This window comes from Passer montanus, unplaced genomic scaffold, assembly GCF_014805655.1.
Source record: "Passer montanus isolate IOZ18808 unplaced genomic scaffold, ASM1480565v1 scaffold69, whole genome shotgun sequence".
Taxonomy (NCBI): domain Eukaryota; kingdom Metazoa; phylum Chordata; class Aves; order Passeriformes; family Passeridae; genus Passer; species Passer montanus.
In genome coordinates, this window is record NW_024372036.1 from 5,256,857 (window position 1) to 5,279,814 (window position 22,958).

The window sequence follows — 22,958 nt, forward strand, 5'->3', positions numbered from 1 at the left end:
AAATTATTCTTACATATGTTGCATTCTGCTAAGCTTCCCTTTAGATCAAAAGCCTTTGTATTTTAAAGGAAACTATTAGGAAAAGGAATAATGGTGTAAACCAATATTGTTAACTCACACTCCATGTATTTGCCAGGTGTTGTGCAGAGCAATATTCTGGTTATTAATGCACATTAATTCAGTAATCAATTAGGTGTAATAAGTAGGAGTGTGCATTAACACCATATGAGAATGGACTATTTTAGTATTTTTTAGATCTAATATGTATTACTAATCAGAAGAAAAAAGAGTATAACGTGTCTTGTTTAGTCCACCACAGTGTTAGTGGGTTAAACTGTGTGCGGGCCTTCACAGAACCAAAACCAATAAAACATGTTTGTAACAGATCTTCGAGGTGTACTGTTCTAATTTTCTTTTGCCCTCATGTGCCTTATGGCTGCAGAAATAAATTATCCATTTATTCTGTGCATGTTTAACATTTTAATTTAAAGAAATGTATGTAAATTTTGCATGAAGGTCTTTCAGTAGATAATTAATTTAAGAAGTCTTAAAGCATTGTCAAGTACCTTTTTTGTTATGTATGTGCACATTTCAAAGAGCTTTTATTCCATTACATGACTTTCAGTAGTTTTTCAAATATGCCAGTTTCATGTGTAAAAGATTCTATTATATAAGTTTAGTATGTTGTAGCAATTCAGATATTTGCTAGTAGACTTCTGCTTAATGACATATTGAAGGTTTATCCGTCATCATATGCCTTCCTGTGCTGTTCTCTGCAGTGATCCTGCAGTAGAGTAGAAAGCAGTTGTGCTCATTAAACTAATTTTAGCAGGATTATCATGTTCTGCAAAGGGAAAACAGACAGGGAAAGACACATTATCTAAATCAGCAGAAATGCCTGAAAACAGGCATCTTTAAGTAAGGTCCAACAGGAATCTTTTTATTAAATATTTTCAATATTAAATTGAGGTTGCTCTACCTTAATGCATTTCTGAAGTAGTGTTCATTTTTGTGAACATATTCAGAAGTCATTTAGTATAATTACAGACCTTTAAAAATGCTGGAAGTGCCATATTTTAACCTCCTACAATATGAATATTATGGCTAAAATAATATAAATCAGGGCAAATATTTGATGTGATTAAAATGTAAGGACCTGGATTACATAAGAAATGTAATATTAAAGTGTGGAGAGTGTAACAGATACAGGCAGGGGCACAGGAGCACCTCCAAGGTCAATGTGTCCAACCATTAACCTACACTGGAGTACCCACACATAAATGGACACACAAATAAATCAAATTTTAAATATTATGTGAGTGGTTTGACTTACTTACATGGTCCAGATCTCTAATATAAAATGTTGCTTCAGTAGAGCAGACTAATGCAAAGGAATTGTTGGGAGTTTGAGCTTAGTGGCTGACAAAATAAGATGAGAAATAGGAAATGCAGATACAGGTTAGTATTTAATTGAAAATAGTATATATGTAAGTGGGCTTGAAAGACTGGGAAAATGGAAGGGAATATGGGCAAAGCATTGTAAGTTTAGGGAATTTTGTTCCATCATTATAGTGCTGACTTCCCAACTACAGTTTCAAATTGATTAGAGAAATGAGCACATAAATGTTTTAAGAAATTACCTTTTATAACATGGTATATTTTAGAAGGGACAATGAAGCAGTATTTTAGCAGTTTGCTGGTTTGCACTCTTAATTTTTTTTAAGCATTTTGAACTCAGGGTGGTGGTGCCGGGTCCAATTTCTAGGGGAAGGGGCCAGAATGGAAGCAATTATGATAGTAAACAACAAAAAAAACAGTATTTTCTTATTTCAGTCAGCATTGATCTACAGTCTGCTTTTATTAGAGTGAAATACCATGGGATCTGAGTAGCTTTCCATTTCACTAGAGTAATTATTATAGAATGGTTTGCACAGAAAGGTAGATTCCTGATTCTCTGTCTGTGCACATGAAGATGGATTCACTCTCACCCTGCAGGTGTTGAGAGGACGAGGGGAAGGGAGGCAGCATCATTCTCATTGAAGCACCTACAGTCAAAATCACATTAAGTCATGCAGGTTTTAGAGTCTCAGTGTGTGTAGACATTTTCAGTCTGAAAGTTTATCGTAGACTCCTTTAACGGAAAAGTTCTTCAGTAGGAAATGGGGTACAAATATCTTGGATTTCCTTGAAAAGCTTCCAAAAAATCCTTACAAGGAACGAGCAAGGGACATGGGAGATGATGGAAATGTGACTGTGGTAATTTTGGTAATAATTGTATTAATCATGATACCTCTCAATGTGTGCAGAGATTAATCAATAAAGCCATTTAGTCAAAAAAGAAAGGGGGAAATGTTGGAATGTTAGGAGACACAAGACAGATAATGGACTTTAGACCTGGTTAATATAAGAGATTTGATCGACAAAATGCCTTGGCAAAAGCAAACAGAACTTTAAAAATTAAATCTAGATAGCAAGAAGACTTAATCAGACAAGTTTACCAGAAAAAAAATCCTATTAAACTCGCAAGCAAGAGATGTTGTTATATGCAGAAGTTTGTGTATGTGATTTTGATAACCTAATCATTGTAGTAGACATTTCTAGTCTCCCTGGAGTAGTATATAAGTGTTTGTATCCCACAATAAAACCAGATGCTGATCACCGAGTCAGTCTCCCCGTCTCTCTCCATCACCAACATGACATTTTGTTGTGCTGTCCTGCAGGCCTTACTTCAGACTCACGATGTAGTGGCACATGAAGTTTACAGTGACGAAGCGCTGAGGGTCACCCCTCCTCCCACCTCTCCCTACCTGAACGGGGACTCCCCGGAGAGCGCCAACGGCGACATGGACATGGAGAACGTCACGCGCGTCCGCCTGGTGCAGTTCCAGAAGAACACAGATGAGCCCATGGTATGGGGGGAAGCTCACTCTTTCCCTCAGATTTGCTAAAGACCAGTCTTGTGATAATTTTAGTGTCATTTCCTCCCTTTGAGGTGGGGTTGTGAATTAACTGGAATGGTTCAGCAGCCACTGTAGATGTTTATCCTCCTTGAAATGCTTTGTGTGCACTCACACTGCTGCTGTGCCACTAGGGCTGGGTTTGTTTAAAAGCAACCTTGTAGTAGTTATACCAAATTATTCCTTAAACCCAACTGGAGCCTTTGCACTTCAGTATAAAGTCACATTTTTAACAAACCAGATCCTTGTATACTCACGTGTTGAAGTATTGCATCCTCACTTATATCTGGTCTTATTGCTCATCTTGAAGTGAGTGACAAAGATTTTATTTTAATCTTGAAATTTATACCCTGCCTTCAAACTTTCAGGAAACATGACTGTTCTTAACCACTCAAGAATCACAGTGCTTAATATTTTATTTTAAAAGTATAAACATTTCTTTTTTCTAGGGAATCACTTTAAAAATGAATGAGCTGAATCACTGCATTGTGGCAAGAATTATGCACGGAGGAATGATCCATCGGCAAGGTAATCACATCTCATGAAGAGTTTTGTCTTCACAATTATTTTAGATCCTTTTGCACAAACTCTTCACATTCTCCTGATTTTGATTGCTGCTGTTCCATAGCAGTGTCTCTCTGTGCCTGCATGGACTCCTGCTGACTGCTTTAGTTACCTTCCAGTTGCAGATGTCTGCCAGTTTTGAGGTGAAGGCCCACTGTGTTTCATTTAGGTCTAAATTAGGATAATTACTGTCTTACTACTGAGTATAGCTCAGCAAGAGATGGAAACACCAGTAATTTTGGAGCTGTGCTTATTTAATCCTCTGTTTAAAAAAAATCCTTACACGAGTAGCAGTACTTTCCCTTGCCAAAATGAAAGAGCTTTGTCCACACAGTTCTTGAGGATCTTTATATTTTGGTGTTGAGAATCACAAAAATGGGATTTGAAATAAAAATATTACTTGGGCCTAGATTCTAAATCTTTATTTTCAGTTTTCAATACCGTAACAAATCCTGCAAACATGCTTTTTCTTTCTCATCCACAGTCTTCTTTTTGTCATTTTGTGTGTTCAGATCAGATGTCCAGAAGTAACTGGGTTTTGTCCTGCTTTAAACAGATTAACTTCCCTACTAGGTAGTTTGCTGCAAGTTTGAATTGCAGCCATGAAAGGGTTACTCCAGTTTTTTCAGACTGCCATCTTTTTCTTGTGATGAAAACAAAAATTTTCTTAATTTTTCAGACCAGAGTTCCCTCTAGTCTACTGTTCTATTTCAAAGGAAGCTAGGAACAGGTAATTGGGAAGACAAAATGTATTCACTGTCTCGCTGATATGGTAAAATCTGTCAGGAATCAGGAAAGGCAAAAGTTTTAATACAAGCAAAGATGGCAGTTCAGAGAGAATTCTGTATGTTTTTGGAGGACCCTCTGAATTGAAATTTTTTTGGCTTCTGAAAGTGAGTTTTAAAAGGAGATTGCTCTAAGATTCACAGGAGCAAGGTTTTCTTCCAGCTGTGCTTAGGTAGTGGTGATGCTCTGTACAGTATTGCTTCACATGACTGTGTTCCATAATGGGGCTAATAAAACTTCTAAAACCTGCTAAAACTGAGTAAAATATCCATTTGTGCCCATTAAAACTCTTCTTCTTAATTATACAGTATCTTTTATTTCTAAAGATTTGGAAATGTAACCTATTCTCTTCATCTAGCTAAGGTAGTGCTTCTGCACTGGGTATAGTTTGAAAATGAGCTTTACTTCTGTGTTTCTGTAGTATGGTCATCTTTTTTTAATGTTTCTAATTCTGTTAGTGCTCTAGATGCCTCTTAGCTTCACTACTTCATTCAGCATACCTGCATTTAGAATATTTTTACTGAATAGAACAACACAAGTGTAATTTGACAGTGATCTCAAGCACCATCTTTGAATCCTTTGAATCCTATTGATAGGGTCTGTGCCTTGAATTGGTTTTGGGGAGTGCTAGGTCATTTTTCTCTGCTGTCTCTATTTGCTGTGCGGAAAACTGCCAGGCAATATCAGCAGTGTCTGGATAATAAATCTGCTGTGAGGGTTACAGGAACTGTATAATTTCAGGTCCAGCAATATTAAACACAAACTCTGCAATTCCCATTCACAAAATTGTAGCTGCTGTGAAGCTGTCTCGTGTCTCTAGGCCAGCTCTGTCTAGTCCTGGTGATTGAAATTGTTCTTATTCCAAAGGTGGCAGAGTTGAAATGGGAAGAAAGGCTTTTAAAGATTCCATCTACTCACACCTTCCAGAGAATTCAGTAAAAATGAAACACCAGTGTCAGTCAATAGAAATTGTCTGTTGTTGACATGTCTGCCAAATGTCCATTCTTTATTCCCAGTTTTTATGTATACTTCTCCTTACAGTCATGAACATAACAACATTCACTTCTGTCAGAGTGACAGAAATGGGAAATGATGCAGAAAAGGGGATTTTATTTGATACGGGGATGTTACTGAATCTGATTCTCAGTCTAATATGTAATTCCATCCATGTTTTGAATAATATGAGAGAATCTTTATACTGTTCCAAGCCATATGGTGGTTTTGATTCAATATTATTGTTTAGTAACAAAAGCATCTTTTTCCTGTTTACTGAGAAGGTGCCTGGGCATCTCTTGCTGTGTGTTCACCGCACTTTGAAAGACAGATTTGTAGCTAATACAAAGGCCTTTTCTGAATCTAGCAAAAAATTATTTTAATGTTGTTTTCTGTTTATACCTTTGTATGAATAATAGTGCTGTGAAAATTATTCAATTTGTAGAAACTGAGGTGATTGTGTCTTTGTTAACCCTGCAGGTACGCTACATGTAGGAGATGAAATCAGAGAAATAAATGGAATCAGTGTGGCAAATCAAACTGTAGAACAACTACAAAAAATGCTTGTAAGTGCCTGGAATTTTCCTCATGTCCTCTATAAAAGTGCCTATCTTATTTCGACAAAACTTTTGTGTAACTGTGTTCTAACTTCCCCTTTCTCTTGTGTTCTTGATAGGCTACATGTCCATGCAACAAAAAGTTCTTTCAGTTTATAACAGTCAGGCTCACAGTTACTGAAGTTACAAATTTAAAAAACATTACTTTGAGCTCAGTCTGTCTTTTTCCCAGAAAGCTCCACCTTTGACCTTGCTATTAGAGTCTGTTTGATATTTCCATAACACTTGTTAATTTTTATGCATGCAGCACTAACCTCGACATCTTGGATGGTATCACTAATCCTAGACAAGCTTCAAGGGAAATAGACTTTTTTGGGGGTCACAGTAAGCCAGCCAAAAAGAGAGAAAGGGGAGAAACACTGAAATCTCTTGAAGTGATCTGCTCACATTTCTGTCGAGATCGAGTCCTGCAGTTGTCAGCCACGTGGTATTCACGAGTATTCAGATTGCTATTTAAGAAAATATGTTGTCACAATCTGCTGCTATTCTGGAGTTACTACTTGTTATAAATATTCTTATACAATAGTAAATGCAAACTGCAGATGCCATGTTCTGTTCTGATGAAAGACTGTTTTTGAAATTCCTACGTTCAGGACAGTAAAATGCAGTTTTCCAGAAACTGAATACAGTTCTGCTACTTAACATGTAATAGGAAGGGGAAGAAAATGTCAGTTTGGTAGAAAAGACTTTAGATGACAAGAATGTGGCTACAAAAAAAAAGGTTAACATGGAAGAAACCTACACATCTCTGAATCCCTCACAAAAAAAATAGAATTCTGGATTCTAGGCATTCAAAACCTGGTCAGATGAACTAACTGCATGTAATGCGTGTTCATCCTTTAGATATGGACAATATGAATGTTTGTTTATGGTGATATGACAACTTATCCATAGCATTTTAGCTTTTCATACTTGGACTGTGATGTTTTCCTTTCTAGCATTAACAATTTGGAGATTTTTTTCTCTTCAGTGTTAGTCTCAAAGTGCTTCTTTTTTCACAGAGGGAAATGCGTGGAAGTATTACCTTCAAGATTGTGCCAAGTTATCGCACGCAGTCTTCATCCTGTGAGGTAATGAACTTAATGAGCCATCCCCTTTCTTCCTCAGTCCTGTAACTAACTGCCTGCTGATGGCTGAATGTTCCTGCTTTCTGGGAAATTGTTTCTGCCTGTCCTGTTAGATCGCACACCAATTTTACAACAAAGATAACGGAACACGAGTAGGTCCCACTTACCTACTCAGCCCTGCCTTCATATTCATCTCATCAGCACCTTAACTAACTCTTTACAGCCTATCAAAGAAAAACAAAATAGGAAAGGGGATCCTCAACTTATGCATTTAGGAAGCCCCTTTTTTAAAATATGACCATTTAAACTCATACTTCAGTAAGTCTATTAAAGTTCCTAAGCTGAGGAGCGATCCTCCTCTTTTTTAGGCTTTAAACATTATATTGCTGCTTTGGGCTGTTAAGGGTTAATTGAAAAACCTGTTTCTGTATAACCCTGTTGAGGTAAATTTGTGATGGTCGTGTGTAACAGTTACATGTGGCTTATTATTATGTTTCCATGAAAAAATGGTCTTTGTCACTACAGAAGTAAAACAGATTTCAAGTTGTTGCTGAACTAGAAACTTGGTGCTACAGCTTTTGCACAGCAACATTTAATTCCCTTCTGCTCACAAAGTTCCATTCCAGATTGCAGCTGAAGGGAATTAAATTGTCTAAAATGGCTACTTGAGAGCCCCCGTTCAGTGGGAGCACACAGATGGCATTTGCAGCGTGTGGCTGCTGCCAATCTCTGAGCCGCACGCTTTCCTGCGCAAGCAGCTCCCGAATTAGAACTCCCCAAGTGAAATCACAACCCCTGCTGAAGTCAAGCACCTTATCTTAATTAGAGCTGTGATTTCACCCTAATTGTTCTTATGGCTCAGCAGATGCTAGAATACACAGAAACTGCTATTGTGGTTGTCAGAACAATCTGTTTTGCAAGGAAAAAAATTACTGCTTTTTGGTTGCCTTCGGTTCTTCTAGTAGAGTTCAACAAAAACTAAAAGATGTAGAGTTTGAGAGGTAGAAGGTTTGACAGATTTTCACCTATGAGGCCAATTTTCTTGACATAAATATAAAACCAAAAGTTTTTAATGAAAGGCAAAGTCTGCTAAAAAAATTGCAGTGTGCTGACAAATTCATGTATTGACTTCTGTGCTGCAAAGAGGAATAATAATAAAAGATACCTCACTTCTCAATAATGAAATACAGAAACTGGGGAAACTGCAGACTTGCTGAGAAGATGATTATTTGGAAAGAATCAGCATACAGCTTTAATTAATACTATTGGTTGTCATTTTAGTAATAGCAGATAATCTCTTTTCTTTAGCTTTTTCTTTTAGGTTTTTCGTGACTATTTATTTATTTCACAGAAGAATGGAAAATTGACTCTTACCTTCCTTTGGGAAAAAAAAATGGCTAAACTAGAAATATGTGATCAAAGAGAAAAAGAAATCATGTCTAATTATCCCACTTTGTAGCATTTAGCATTCATTAAGTCAGAGATGGATGAGTCCTTTCCACCTGCTCAGCCACACTAAGGCTTTGGCTTGATTTTCATCAGTGACAGGTGCACCCAAAAGCCCCAGTGTTCTTAAATCATTCTGTTAAAGCATCATTCGTCCTTTGGTACAAAGAGAATTTTTTTCACAGAATTTTTCAGGAAGATGATTCAGAAAATGAATCAAATCCTTAACCATTGAAAATGGCTAAAAATCAATGCTTACTGACAGTACTAACACAGAAATCTTGCTTCTCGTGCCCTCCAGCAGGATAAATAGAGAGATATTGGGGGCTCACTAATATAATCTTCCTAGTTAAGGTATTTTTTGGCAACGTTTCAGTCTATGTTTGGTTTCCCCCCTCCTTCCTTCATGAGACTGGTGCTCATGTAGTGTAGTTTTATAAGAAGAGGAATTTAAAACAGAATTGAGGACTGGGGACTTTGAGGCTCCTACCAGGATCACATCATTGGATTGCAAAACATCTTGTTAATCTTGAATAAGAAAAAACACTACATATTAGTAGAATCAGAGATGATGTGCCTTTTATTTACAATGTTAGGCCTTCACAAAGGTGAGGGGGCATGGAATGTTTCTTTTTTAATAACTGGGATTCAAATTTCACTTGCCGTATTTGTCTTGTTTTAGTCATTTAAAATAAATGTTATTTTCTAAATATTGAGCCATTTCTGCATATTTATAGGGAAGTCTTTTTCCTAAGCTATGTAATTCAGGGTTTTTTAGGCAGTTTGCAAAATCTCAGCTGAATAATTTCAGGGTTTTTTAGGCATTTGTGGCTTTTTCTGCACCCATGCCTTCCATTCAGTCACCAGACATTCTATTTAATGGAGTCCACCTTGCTTGAAGATATAATAATTTCGAATTCACTTGTGTAAAAATTGGATCAGCTGATGTGGTGTGAGGTGACCTGTTTAGTCACTGGCATGGCAAATGACCTGAGTTAACACACATATTTAGATAACAAGGGGCCAGGGTGTTGTTTTCTTCATCAGATAGCAGGAAAATTGCAGATTTGCATAAACATGAACTTAAGCAACTATTGCAACACATCCTTTATGGCTGATGGCTATGTACACTATTTATGTGTTTCATTTTTATCCCAATGAGTAAGCATTTTGCTCTGGCTACATTTGCATTCTTACTTTGAACTGACAGAACACCCAAAGTAACTTTTTATAATGTCAGATATGTGAGAATGATAAGAGAAGTACTTTTTTTTTCTCTTTTTTTCTTTAAACAAAAAAAATACTTGATAAACATTCTTTATGTTTCAGATTGCCTTTGTGAAACTCCTAAATTGTTTCATTAAGAAGAAAAGCCTTTATATGTGGGAGGTTTTAAAAGCCTGGTGGTAATCACCATGGATTTTTTCCTTTATCTTTCATGGTTTCCATTATTGCTCAAGCATCAGGATTTTTTATTGTCTTAAACCTTTTTTTTAAATTTGTATTAAAGATACTGACAGATGTGTTCTTTGAGCAAGACAGAAATGTTAAAGTATTTCCAGAATTTTGGAAAGTCTGTCTGTTTTTATTGGAGGTTTTGGTTTTGTTGGTTTTTTTTTGTCTGAGTTTCTTTTCTTATACCTGGCAACAATGTCATTGATCCACCTATTTTTGTCAGTACCTAATTTGATCAGGTCATATTTATTAGACATAATTTAGTTCTTCTGTATCGGTTTGCATCTCAAATACATTAGTTTATCATTCATAAACCCAAACTAAAAATAGGGAATGAACAGGAAGCTGGGTTTGCTATCATTTGGAAATAATTGTGGCTGTTTCCTCTAAGGCTCTGGCTCTGTGGCTCTTCAGCTGAATAGCGATGACCCCAAAGGTTTCTGTGCTTTTTGTCTTGGGGCTGGAGAAGTCTGGGAAGTCCAGACAGTCAAGTTTACTAAAGTATAATTACAATAACCTTTCTACATTATTTAGAATCATTGGATCCTCCAAGTGGTTTGGTTGGGTTTTTTTTGCCCCTGTTCCCAGGAAAAGTAGGTCTTCTGCTGATTTATTGGAGAAACAAACTCACAACCAAAACTGAATCTTTCCAGGCCAGTCCTAAGCAGTCTTGTTATTCTGAAAGGATCTCTGTGCTCATTGATTTGTCTCATTAGATTGTCCATAATACAGTTTTTCTCCTAACTTTTGAGCCTACTATTTTCTGAAGGAAAGATCTGTCCCTAGAAAGTTAAGAATCTAAATGCCTTTGAAATTCTGACAGAACAGCCTAATTATGTAAAAGTCATACATAAAAAAATGTCTCTTGACTAACTTGTTAGATTATTTCTGACAGTACTGAAATCAGCAATAGCACTGAAAATGTATATTTTCCTCAGTATGTTATGATGAACATTTGCTTTGAATAGTAGGCTGTCTTGTGTTGGGAATTGTTGGAGGAATACAAATCAAAACATTCTCAAACCAAGAAAATTTCCTTCAAAGGCAGAATCCTTCAAGACAGTCCAGAAATAGTGGCGTTCTCTAAACTTGTTTTTCTCCACATGATTTGGGTGCTTGCATCAGTTTCCAAAGTTTTCCCTTGCTAAACCAACACTGACAACAGATCATAACAAACCATATTAAAAAAAAAAGTTAAAATTTATTTATTTTTCACCTCTTGAATGTGAGAAAATAGCAGTGACAGAATTGCAGAGCAAGCAGAAAATATCTTTGTAAAGCAAGGAAGTTACTGCCTTTTTGAAAAAAGTTCTTACGGTTACAATTTGATTAAGGTAATGCTGATAATCCATACACAAAAGAAAAAAAAGGAATACTGATTCCTTTAGGCTTTGCATTTTTTTTGTATTTTTAAATATTTTTTCACTAATGAATGGTTTATTTGCTCTCATTTGAATATTTTAAACTTGTGCTGGAGTGATTTTGTAATTAGAATTAGGGCTGATTTCCCCCCCTCCATTACACATTGCAAGTATTTGTGGGAGGCAAGTTTTGTTCTTATACACATGGCATTAATCCCTGATTAGTGTTGCATGAATAGTTTAGCTCCAGGTTTTTAATTATTCACAAAATAATGGTATTGATAAAATATGACAGGGTTAAGTTTGTTTGCTTAGAGAACTGTTTTAGCCCTTTTTCTCTGCTGTCCTTGATGTTGCACAAAATGACCAGACCTTCCTAAGCTGACCTTTGACATGGAATATTATGTTCCAGAATTCCTGTGAGGGTAAAAGGGAGTTGGTTTTTGTTTTTGTGTTTTTTTTTTTTACAATATATGAGTGGATTATTTTATTTTCAGAAGAGATGGCTCAATTATCTGACCTCATGGAATTAAGCACTATGCAGTCAAAATGGCATGTGAAAAAGATGGCTCTGAAAAACCTCAGCAGAAATTCCTGCTGTCCTTCCTATGGAATTTCCCAGAGTGCTCCCTGTGTCTGCTGTCTCTGCTCTGAAGTGTGGGCCCACACTGGTAGTCTGAATCAAGGGAATTGGCTTTTTTAAAGTGCTGTATTTTGGAAAGGTTTGGTACTTTCAAGCCCATCAGAATGTTGGAGGAAAACCCTCCTTGTGCTGTGAAATGGATGAGAAGGGAGGAGAGAGAATCCAGCTTTCTCCCCAGTCCCAGTGCCTGTGAGACACTCTAGGGAGATGCATCTTGCTGAGTAGAGACTGACAACCACCACAAAGCTGAAAAAATATTCAGAAACATCTTTAAAACAGAATATGGGCCTCATTCTATTCCAAGTACTGTTCAGGGCAAAACTTGCAGGTATTTAACCAAGAGTGGTGTGTGACTGAGGGCTGGTAGCGTTGTCAGCCACCTGAGATCTCTGAAGTCCCAGTTATTAAAAAGCTGAAGGCAACATAAAAATAGTTATTACCTCAGATAAATCAAAATGCCAAACCTGAATCCTAAGCTATGGAAAAGCTTTTCAGCTTTACAGAGTTTGTAGTGTGGAAGCTTTCACAAATTAAGCAGCTAAGCAAATGGTTATAAGGCTGTGGATGTAACTGTTCTTTGAAATATTTCTGTGTTCCTGTGATAGTGTTGTGTTGTTAATGAACCTTGTGTCTTATTTCAGAGAGATTCCCCCTCTACATCCAGACAGTCCCCTGCTAATGGTCATAGCAGCACTAACAATTCTGTTTCGGTAAGATTTCCAGTTCCACACAGAGAAAGTGTGAAAGTTGTTGGTGCTCATCTGCCATTACTGTTCTACTTATCGTGTGGTCAGTGGAAAATTTTGTCCTGCTGAGAGAACCCAGGTTATTGCATATGTAACTCCCCCATTTTCTTTTTTCTTTTTTTTTTAAAAGGGCTTTTTCCAACATGCTCTTCTCATTAAAAGCCATGCAGTGAATTAAATGTTAATTACTGTACTGTGACACTTCAGTCATCCTTAAATCATTGTCAGCACTTTCCTCAAAACTGAGCAGAGGTTTAAAGAGGAAGCTTTTATTTCCATCTTGAACTTTGGAAGCAGAGTTTGAAGGAAGAGAGTAACTGTGCAGTTGGCATTCCAAGACATTTTAGATCCTTTTTTTTTTTTAAGTTTTGTGTTTGAGAGCCCTCTGGAGCGTGTACTGGTTTCCGCTATCTGAGTTAAGGAATTGGTGTGCTCTCTGCTGTCGTGGTACGTGCACATACTGTGTGAAACATGAGCCTTGCCTGGGTATGGAAAGCAAAAGGAAGTGGCTTTAAACTGCACTACAAACCAAGCTATTCCCATCACATCTTTAACACAAAGTACTTCTGTTTTGTATGTATTCAGGTAGAAAGGTGCTGTCGATCTCCTGTTCTTCCTAAAGTACATTGATGTTAAAATTCGTGTTGTTTCTCATTTGTTGTTGTTTGGACCAACGTAGTAACTACACACAAGTTTCTTCAGTGAGTGCTGTCAATATCACGAGTTCATGGGACTAGCTAAAAACAAACCAAAAAAACCCAAAACCAAGTAACTATTTCTTTAACTGTTGATAAAAATTGCAACGTATACATTATTTGTCACAAGGTAAAGTGCTTATTAATTAGTAGAATGAAAAATAATTGCATGAATGAAAAATTTAGGACATTTTTGTAAATTAAATTCAATTTATAACTTGAAAGTAGTTATAATCTTAATTCTCAGCACAACTGATCACATTATACATTTATAATCATAGGTTTTTTAACATTTATAATAGCCTCTCTTTTAAAAGCAAAACTTGATACTTAAATGGAAAAGGCATTCACATAAAGAGCCTCTTTCACTTGGTGGTGCTTTTGTGTTGAAGATGCTGAATTATTTATTAAAAAGCACATTCTCTATCTGCTTAAACTTTTTACCTGCTTTCTTCAGCTTGCTGCTAAACAGCCTGGGTTTGATTTTTCTTTAAGAAAAAAGTTACTTCTAAACATGGGTCAATGCTTTATACTTTTGTCTAACTTGCCATTTTACTGTAATGTAGTATGAATCACTAACAAACAGTGTTATGTACCCTTAAAAAGTAAAATGAAAATTTCTTCTCCTGGGTTGACTTTATTCTGCAGGACTTGCCATCGACAACACAACCAAAAGGACGACAGGTGAATAGATATCCTCCATGGGAATTTTTGTAAACTTAGCTGCTAGCAAACATCCCTGCTTACCTTTTCCCCACTCATATTCTCTATGTGCTGGACTAAAACATTTAAGCTTGGAAAATTCATTCCATTTTTTAATTTTTCTTTTTAACTCATTTGTTTGTAGCTAATTCAAAATAGCTTTTTTTTTTCATGTGTCCACATGTGTGAGAGTTACAAAATCACTGAGAATTTAACTGGAGATGTTGATTTAGTTTAGAATGCATTAATAGACTTCCTGTTGTGCAGTGACCTGTTCAGGTTTTAATCTAAGAGGAAAGCTCAAATTTCTATTTTAGCTAGAATGGAGACAAGTAGGGCAAATGTCTAAAACTCTAAAATATTGTGCTGACAAAGATCATAAAGCTTGAGTTTATCTGAAACTAATTATTAACATTAACAAAGTTTTTCAAAGAAAAACATTAAGGATAGTTTCTGTTAAGGCTTGATAAATCTGAAGATGGTCTCTTAAAATTTCAGTCCTTAGTCCCATTTTCAATGACCTCCCTTAACTTTGGTATCTTGACCTGGTGGTTGTGCAAATCAGCACAGACCAAAGATCTTCCCTCTCCAGAAAATTCCAAGAAAGCACATGGGGCTCCTCAGAGGATTCCCTTTCTTTTTGCAATTTTAAGAATTTTTTTTTTTTATTCTGCAGCCTCCAAATGATCACATACCATCAAGTGATTTGTGATTCATCTCCAGTAACTGCTCCAGTTATTTGTAGTCTTTCCAGAATCTACCTCTGACTTTTTAACTGTGTACTCAGCCTCCTTCTCTGCCAGGAGTTTTTATAATAGCTCTTGCAGTTCCATTCAAGAAGTCAATCAGCTACAGTAACTCTTGTCTCTGAGAATCTTTTTACACTGCTGTCTGGTTGAGTTGGCTGGAACTTCTATTACAAGAATGGTTTGCTCATACTTCACTTCCCATTTTTAAAGCTCTCTATGGTTTTTTCAGCTTTCCATTTTCTGCTGAAGCTGCCTGAATGTAAACCTGGAGAGGCTCCATGAAACACCTTCCAGACATTATATTAGGTTTTTATTTGCTCCTCATAGGGCTTTTTTCCCCAAAAGAAGAAACTTTGCTCAAGACAATATCAAAATAGTGGTGTTTCTGTTACTCACACCATTTAGAATTACATTATTTTTTCAATTTTTACCTGATTTTTCCCATTGAACCAGCATGTTTTTCTTGTCATCCTTGAAAACAGTGAGAGCTTGGCTAATAGATAAATTTCTATGTGTAAGGAAGTTTGTAGTGTTCTATGAGCTGCCAGTATATGATGAATAATGGCTCAAACTGGAGCAGGGACTTGAACAGCAGGGAAGTTTCTAGATAGTAAAAATATTGCTGATGTTTTTAGACCTGTATGAATAAGCTTCAGGCAAAATAAGGGATTGGCTCAATATTGATTATTTCATGGAAAACAAATGCTAAATAAACATAATTGGTTTCAAAAGATCCTGTTTCTCAAGTAATTAAAATAAATTGGGTTGCTTTTTAAAACTTAATGCACAGCAGAGCAAGGGTCAGATTTAATGTATTAAAAGTTGAGTTCTCTATTAGTCTTGTCATCTGATGCTCTCGCTGCAAACCAATAAAATACATCAGATACAAGATAGAAGTGATTAGCCATTTTAAGTTAATTTATTCATGTGTTGAGGTGCAGATTGGGTTACTTTTTAAGTGCCATGAATAGTGCTAACACTGCACAGTTACAGCTATTACTGGAGCAGAATTTGAGCAGAGTTGAAAAGTGATTGTTACAGTTTCTAAGGATATTACTTTGCAATGTAATTGTTGGGGATTTTTAACTCTAGTCCATTTTTAGTAAGAAATCAGCAGTATGTGTATACAAGGCTGGCTGAGATGCTGCAGGGTGATGTTGGAAGTTCATGAACTGTAGAAATTTATCCATCTAGGGCATGACACTCCATTATGATTTTAAGATCCTTGGGTGCATCAGGGCTCCAATTAGCAACCAAAACTGGGTGTCACTCCTATTTTTATTTTCAAGGGTTGAGACCTCAGTAACACACAAGGAAAGGATTGGTATAATATTTTAAATTGTGAAGTCAGAGGCTGAATTCCTTCTCTTCCTATTCTTTAGAGAATAACTTGCTCAAATCATGAGTTTTATTTACACAGGAGCAGACTTTTACTGAAAACCCATACAGAGAATTTCCACATTCCTCCTGAGTAATTCTGTGATAGGACTTCCTAAAAAAGTTTTTTTTTATAGTGTCTTAAATCTTAAAACTTCTCATTTTAAAGATCACTAATAAAGCCAAAGTCCTTTATAGTGTCCAGTAAAATTTCCTGTCACAGAAATTTTTAAAACATACCATGGGACTTCAGTTGGAAAATGCATTACAGATTGAGTTGCAAGGTGCTGGCTTGTGTTCTGGCATGATTTGTGATAGTTAATAAATGTTTGAGGGACTCCATGAGTTTATTACATTTTTGCTGTTCAGGTTCTGTAGAATGTAGAAAATAAGAGCTTTTGAAATAGCATCATATGTCTCCATCATTTGCTAGAGGGGGCATTTTCATTTTCAACTATCACTTATGCTTTGGCACCTTCCTCTTTTGTTTCTTTCTTTGCTTGTTGCAACCAATATGTGTAGCTGCATTCACAGATCAGATTTTCACCTGTTACTCTGAATGGCAGTGATGATACTGCAGTCTCTCTTATAAACTCTTTTTCTTTCTAGATCTATGTAAGAGCACAATTTGAATATGATCCAGCAAAGGATGACCTCATTCCTTGCAAAGAAGCTGGCATCAGATTCCGAGTTGGTGATATTATCCAAATCATTAGCAAAGATGATCATAACTGGTGGCAGGGTAAACTTGAGAACTCCAAAAATGGTACTGCAGGTCTTATTCCTTCTCCTGAGCTTCAGGAATGGTATGACTTAAGTTTTCTATAAAAATGAAACTTTTTTTATAAAAATGAAAGTTGGTTTTGATTTTATTTCTATCTGTCATACTTTTCATTGTTGTATAGCTAGCCATTGAATTATTTTATCTTTTTCTTCCTTTTTTTTTTCTCTAAGTCTATATATTGACTCAGTTTGGGTGGTATTAATTTTTTTCTCATGTATGCATAGCAGTAAGAATTACCTGCAATTTCATATGTGTGATTACATAAAAAAAATTAATTCCTGTGTTAATAAAGATTGTGCTTTCTAGTATACTGTAGGAAACTAGGATTGAAGATTGCTGCATGCAAATTGTTTATATATAAGAGGGTCAGATTAATTTCTCTTTCAGCTTCTAATGAGTGGTTTCATTAGTACTGTTTACATGCAAGTGCTGCAGGAATAGGGTTTCAGCAAGTTGTCAAGCAAAAAGGTCATTGAGGGAGTTTTAGGATTTTCTTTTCATTTTTCATATGAATGTCAAAAAGCAGAACAAGCTCACAGTGCCAGTGGCAGGCTCAGTGAACAGCAGTGGCACTGAAGAATGCAGAGCCTTTAAACAACCTCTTGCAGGAGCTGTTTAGAAAAAATTTTAAATGTATCAGCACAAATTGTGGCAAGCGAGTCCTGGACTTCAAAAGGTGTGGCCATAACTCAGTAAAGTTTAGGTAATTTAGCACAAAATACTTCATTCAGGAGTTGTTACGTAAAAGAGCTGCAGTTGTGCACTGCTCTTGTGCTGGCTAAGGGAGATTTTGGCAGAAGAGAGACAGGGGCAGACAAGACCTTTATAAAGTTCCATCTCCTGAGCTCTGTGCCAGCCCTGATGTGAGGGAGGCACAATCCACATTGCAGCAGGGTCCCTTGGTGTGCTTCACCCTAGAGGTGAACTTCCAAAGAGTCCCCCAGCACAGCACCACTTGCTCTGCAGTAATTTAGACCACAGTGTTCCAGATCTTGTGCTCTTCTCTTCTGATCTGCTACAGAGTGGTCTGAATATTTTCCAGCACCTGCCCTTCCTCCCATGCTCACTTCATCTGTCAGCTTCCATCATCTACCTCTAAGAAAATATTTCCCTGTATATATGTTCTTTGAAGTCATAAAAAAATGTTTTTAAAAGTTTTACTGTACTCATGTTCTGTATAAAAGTCTTGCTTTTGTAATTCATTCTGTGCAGCTTTTAAAGATCTTTGATTACAACAGAAAATGTTTTTTCTCCTCCTTATGTCAGGCGAGTTGCTTGTATTGCCATGGAGAAGACCAAACAGGAGCAACAGGCCAGCTGTACTTGGTTTGGAAAGAAAAAAAAGCAGTACAAAGACAAATATTTGGCAAAGCACAATGCAGGTATGAACAGAGAATGCAGGTATCTGTAACAGGTTAAATTTTTTGCAGTTTAAGCCTCACCATTAATTGTTCAGCTGGCAGTATTACATAAACCTAATGAGTTACTTAGGAAAATATAAGTAAAATTCTAATTATGCCAACATTACTCTGCTTGTTCATTGCTATTTAAGCATGGAGCTTAGTCAGTGAGAGGCAAGCTGCCACAAAAGCAGTGCATCATGGTATATCCTGCTAGAGGCTTAGATTGTTTGGGGTTTATGTTTAAAGCAGCATTAGAAGCAAACAGGATATGATTTTTGCAACCTATATAACTGTACTGTGCTCTACAACAGACTGTTCTGTAGCATCCTTGTTAATATGTATTTATAGTTACAGATTACATATGTGGAAACATCATGAAAGAGCATTTTTGTTAGAGTGGTACAGCTGGAAGTGGAGTAAGAGCCATTGCATAGTCAGTGTGTTATTTACAGTCACCAAACAGAACCAGCTGTGGAGTTTTATCCTCCTTGCAGTGATTTCTGCCTGAATCCTGAGTTGGGGCTTCTGTTTAGAGTGCTGAAAAAATGAGTTGTTATAGAAAATTTTAGAAGTGTAGAGTAAGATGTCCTTGTCAAGCAAAAGTCATTAGTTTTAGTAGTAAAGAAGACAGGCCCTGTCATTTTTGAGCTGAATTTGCTTCTTTGCTTCGTTTAATATAAAATACTTAATGTGCTGAAAGTGCTTTTCAACATCTTTCTGTTGCTCCTGCTTTGGTAGCACATTCTGTGATGCTTATGTTGTGGTCTCCTGAGAGACTTGCAGAGATTTTTATTAGAATCAGAACAGATACCTGTCCAAGCAGTGTAATGAAAGTATTCTATATTACATTAATTTCTGGGGGATTTTTTTTTCAGTTGCATTGAACACAGTAATTAAACAATATAAATCCATACTTCCAGGTATTTCTCTTTACATGCACAGTGTGTGCAGGATCAGAGCTCATAATTTGTCACTATTACAGAATATGTGTTTCCTTAAAAGTAATTTGAAAGTAAATTCTAAGAAAGCCTAAATTCTAAGACAGTAATTGTTGTTTATACTCCTTAAATTCACTGTTGCATTTAAAATGTTCACAGGTGAATATAAAACTATTTGTTACCCTGACAGCTCTCACAAACAGAGATTGAAAGGTTTAAGTTGATTCTTTCCCTTTGCTGCTGTAACACCGTGCTTGTTCTAATGTTTCCCCCTCATTGCAGTAGCACTCAACCACATTTTAATGATTATAACAAAAGTTGTTGAGAGTAAACTGGATTTTATGAGCCAAAGCCTTTCACAATACCAGTATCATCTGCTCCCAGCACACATTCCCACAGCCTTGCTCCTCCCTTCACTTGTGGCCATGCTGTGAACTGGATCAAGAACAATCCAAGAAAAACATGGATTTTTTTTCTTAAGGGCAGATACATTTCTTAATGCATCTCTCAGTGCAAATACAGAACTACAAATGTCTTGTGAGTAAGCAGGGCCTGCTACAAGGGAGTGAGCTAAAGGCAGGACAGCCAGGGAAGGAGGAGGAGCAGGCAGAACTGTAGGAGCAGAACTGGCTCAGGGATTCTCTATCAGGTAAATTCCTGAAAGGAATGTACACTTTGCAGTCTTGGCATAGGGGCACATTTCAGAGTAGGCTGATGGCACTTTGATTCACACAGTTCACCTGCCTTCACCAGCAGTGTTATATCTTTATTTGCTTTAAATCAGAGCAGGTGTTTGCCAGGAATTAGAAATACCAACATTAAAAATTATGATAATGACCATAAAAGAAACTGTTCCCTTTAGAATACATCTTCCCCTTTCCCCTAAGTCAAAAAGTTAATGTAAGCACAGATTGAAATCAAGATTTCTTGTAGAAGTGTTATTGATCTTAGTGTCCCTGAGGTACTGAGGGTGATGTCAGTAATATTCCAGGGAATGGCACCAAGTATAGGATATTCAGTATATGAATATTATGAATTGCTTTGGTGCTCATGTGAGTTCAGGTTTACCTGAGGTGGCACTGAATTCACTGAATTCTCTGAAGTGCTCTGTCACATCCATGATTGTCGGTCAGAAATATGGCAGCACTGGCCCCTGCAACCTTGCAGTGCTTCTGTTTCAGAATAAAAAACAGATCTTTTCTTCTGCTGGATCCAAAACAAGTGTAATCATTGTCAAAATGTTGCTCTTACAGGAAAGTAGAATTTATTTATCTTTTATCCAGGTATAAAACTAAATCAATTGATCAGCAGTGTGTAATCTAACTGGACTTGTGTGTTATTTTTCTCTTAGGGGTGAGACTGAACTGGGGTGCTGAGAAATGACCCAGTAAAATAACTCACAGTCAACTCATATTTGTGTGGCCAGCTGATGATTTAAGGGCTGGTGTGGCATGTTGGGATATTACTGGAAGTAGAAATGAGATTATTCTGCAAACCAGATGTAGTTTATGAAGTAAACAAGAGATTATTTCAGTTACTTTTTTGAATCAGAAGCAAATACATTCTCCTTTGCAAGAAAAATGTAATCCTGTTGTTCTTTCCTCCATGCTTCATATTAGAGTATTAGACAATTTCATGATCATGTTTTATCAGTATAAAGTCAGTTTTAAACCAAAGCCCACAGAAAAAAATGAAATGCCTTTTCCATTATTAGATTCACTGACATTTTTATAAATGCTCTAGAGATATGCTACAGTGATATCCAGATACATTTTTCATTTATTTTGCTGAAAAGTTACTGCAGGGCTTCAGAAAAGAGCAGAACATACCAGAACTATGCTCCATATTATGCATAATGTAGAAAATTGCCAAGCTTTTATAAAATATGTTTATCATTTCTTAATGTGATTTATTTGCCTTGTGTTTAGACTACTGCATGGTAAAGTTTATTTTGTGCATATACTTTTTATTTTACTAATATATTACAAGCCATATCTCAATGACCCCTGTACATTTTTCATGCTGTCTTACTCCCAATGGCCTCTGTGCATGTAAGTAACCTGTCAAGTGACAATGCCTCTTTATTTGCTTCTTGCTGTTTCCTTTCAAGAACTCCTTTTCTTTTATCAGCTAGTAACACAGAAGCATTGAAGTTCAGTCTTTAAGTGTGCCCTGTATTCCTCCTATCTTTGTATATTAAGGAATTAATCATTTTTCTTTTGCATTTGAGAACCCCACAATCATTAGTTAAATCCATGTAGACTGAGACACATCTTCTCCATGCCACTACTTTGTGATGAAGGCATTAATATGTGTCATTTTCTGGTGTTTGTTCCTGTTGTTTGTATCTAACATGACGTGGTTTTGTTCAAGAAGAAAATAAAGGATTGATTTCTTTTTAATTATTATTTTTCAATGGAAAAAGACACCTGCAGGCTTAGTTGGTTAGCATGGTAAAGCTGTTTAGTGTGTTGTAGATCATTATTATGAAATGAATTATTGATTTGTTTAAATAATGTGAAGTTGCAAAAATGACAAGAGTAAGAATTCCATTGTGGAATAGAAAAAAAATACAACTAAATTTTTGCTTGTAGTATTTGGGGAAAGGTTGAAAGAGATTCTTCTTCAGGATGAAATTCAAAATGCTTCAAATGGGCTAGGACGTTTTCATATCTGTATCTTTTCAAGGCCTTAAAGAGTTGAGTGTGTCAATTGGCTGATTTGTAGTTTCACCAAATTGAAGCCATTGGGCTTACTCAGGTAAAAAGACTGAAAAACTGATACCCACACTCATCCTAAAAGATGGATTGGATATAGCTGAGGTGGATACACCACTTAGACTTGGAAACACTCAGAGAGAGATTCCATAGTTTGGATGGAGTCTCTCCTGCCTCCTTTTCATAGCGTCAGAAATACAGAACTGAAAACTCTTGTTCATTATTCTGCTCCACAATTGCTGGTTGCTGCAGTCTTTACAAATACAAATAACTGCCTCCTGCCTGCTTCTGTCATTGGAATTCAGCAGGAGTTACCAGAGATGATGTGTTACTGGGCACAGGAGGAATAAGCTGTTATTAATGAACAAAACTTCATTTGGCAATCTCTATATTCCCTGGCAATTGACAACAGATTGATAGGCATGATGGAATTCATCCAATTTCAACTGCAGTTGAAATGATATCTGAAATAATACTTTTACAATTTTTCCCTAAATATGGTGGAGGTTCTTTTCTGTAATGCCATCACTTTTCATTAGAATTCTTCATTCTGTCACAAGTTTTAAAAGCATGTCAGTTTAATTAGCACGTGTGATTAAAGAGAACTCTAATTACAAGTGGTGTGGTTTGAAAGAATAAATACCACAAAGTATTAACACTGTGTATTTCTCATAGATCTTGTTAAAACATTATTATGGAAGTATCCTTATCTTCAGTGTAAATAGATGTTCTCATATTGTATTCATGTCAGTCACTGTCCACAAATTTTTCTTTAGTATTGCTATTTCTTAGGAATGCAAATGTGAATGGCATGCTGTTCTAGCTGATTTTTGTGGTCTGCTGAACACTGCATGAAAGGACATGCAAACTTTGCTGAGCATCTCGGTAGCTTTGTTACTGCTCTTAACAGTTTCTTAAATGAACACTCTTGTTAAAATTGCGTAAGGAATGAATGGTT

The 22,958-nt window shown here is 36.4% G+C and overlaps 1 protein-coding gene across 12 annotated transcripts in view; it reads left to right on the plus strand.

Moving 5' to 3' along the window:
- CASK (calcium/calmodulin dependent serine protein kinase) overlaps positions 1 to 22,958 on the plus strand; it is a 188,427-nt gene that overhangs the window by 154,374 nt on the left and 11,095 nt on the right. For 5 of the 12 annotated variants that reach the window (XM_039729341.1, XM_039729342.1, XM_039729343.1 and 2 more), the window contains 8 exons: positions 2,721 to 2,909; positions 3,407 to 3,485; positions 5,781 to 5,866; positions 6,919 to 6,987; positions 12,531 to 12,599; positions 13,979 to 14,014; positions 16,768 to 16,964; positions 18,209 to 18,324. In XM_039729341.1, coding sequence (XP_039585275.1) covers positions 2,721 to 2,909; positions 3,407 to 3,485; positions 5,781 to 5,866; positions 6,919 to 6,987; positions 12,531 to 12,599; positions 13,979 to 14,014; positions 16,768 to 16,964; positions 18,209 to 18,324 — 841 coding nt within the window. The remainder of the gene's footprint in view (positions 1 to 2,720; positions 2,910 to 3,406; positions 3,486 to 5,780; positions 5,867 to 6,918; positions 6,988 to 12,530; positions 12,600 to 13,978; positions 14,015 to 16,767; positions 16,965 to 18,208; positions 18,325 to 22,958) is intronic. The other 7 variants (XM_039729346.1, XM_039729347.1, XM_039729348.1 and 4 more) reach the window with 3 other exon arrangements.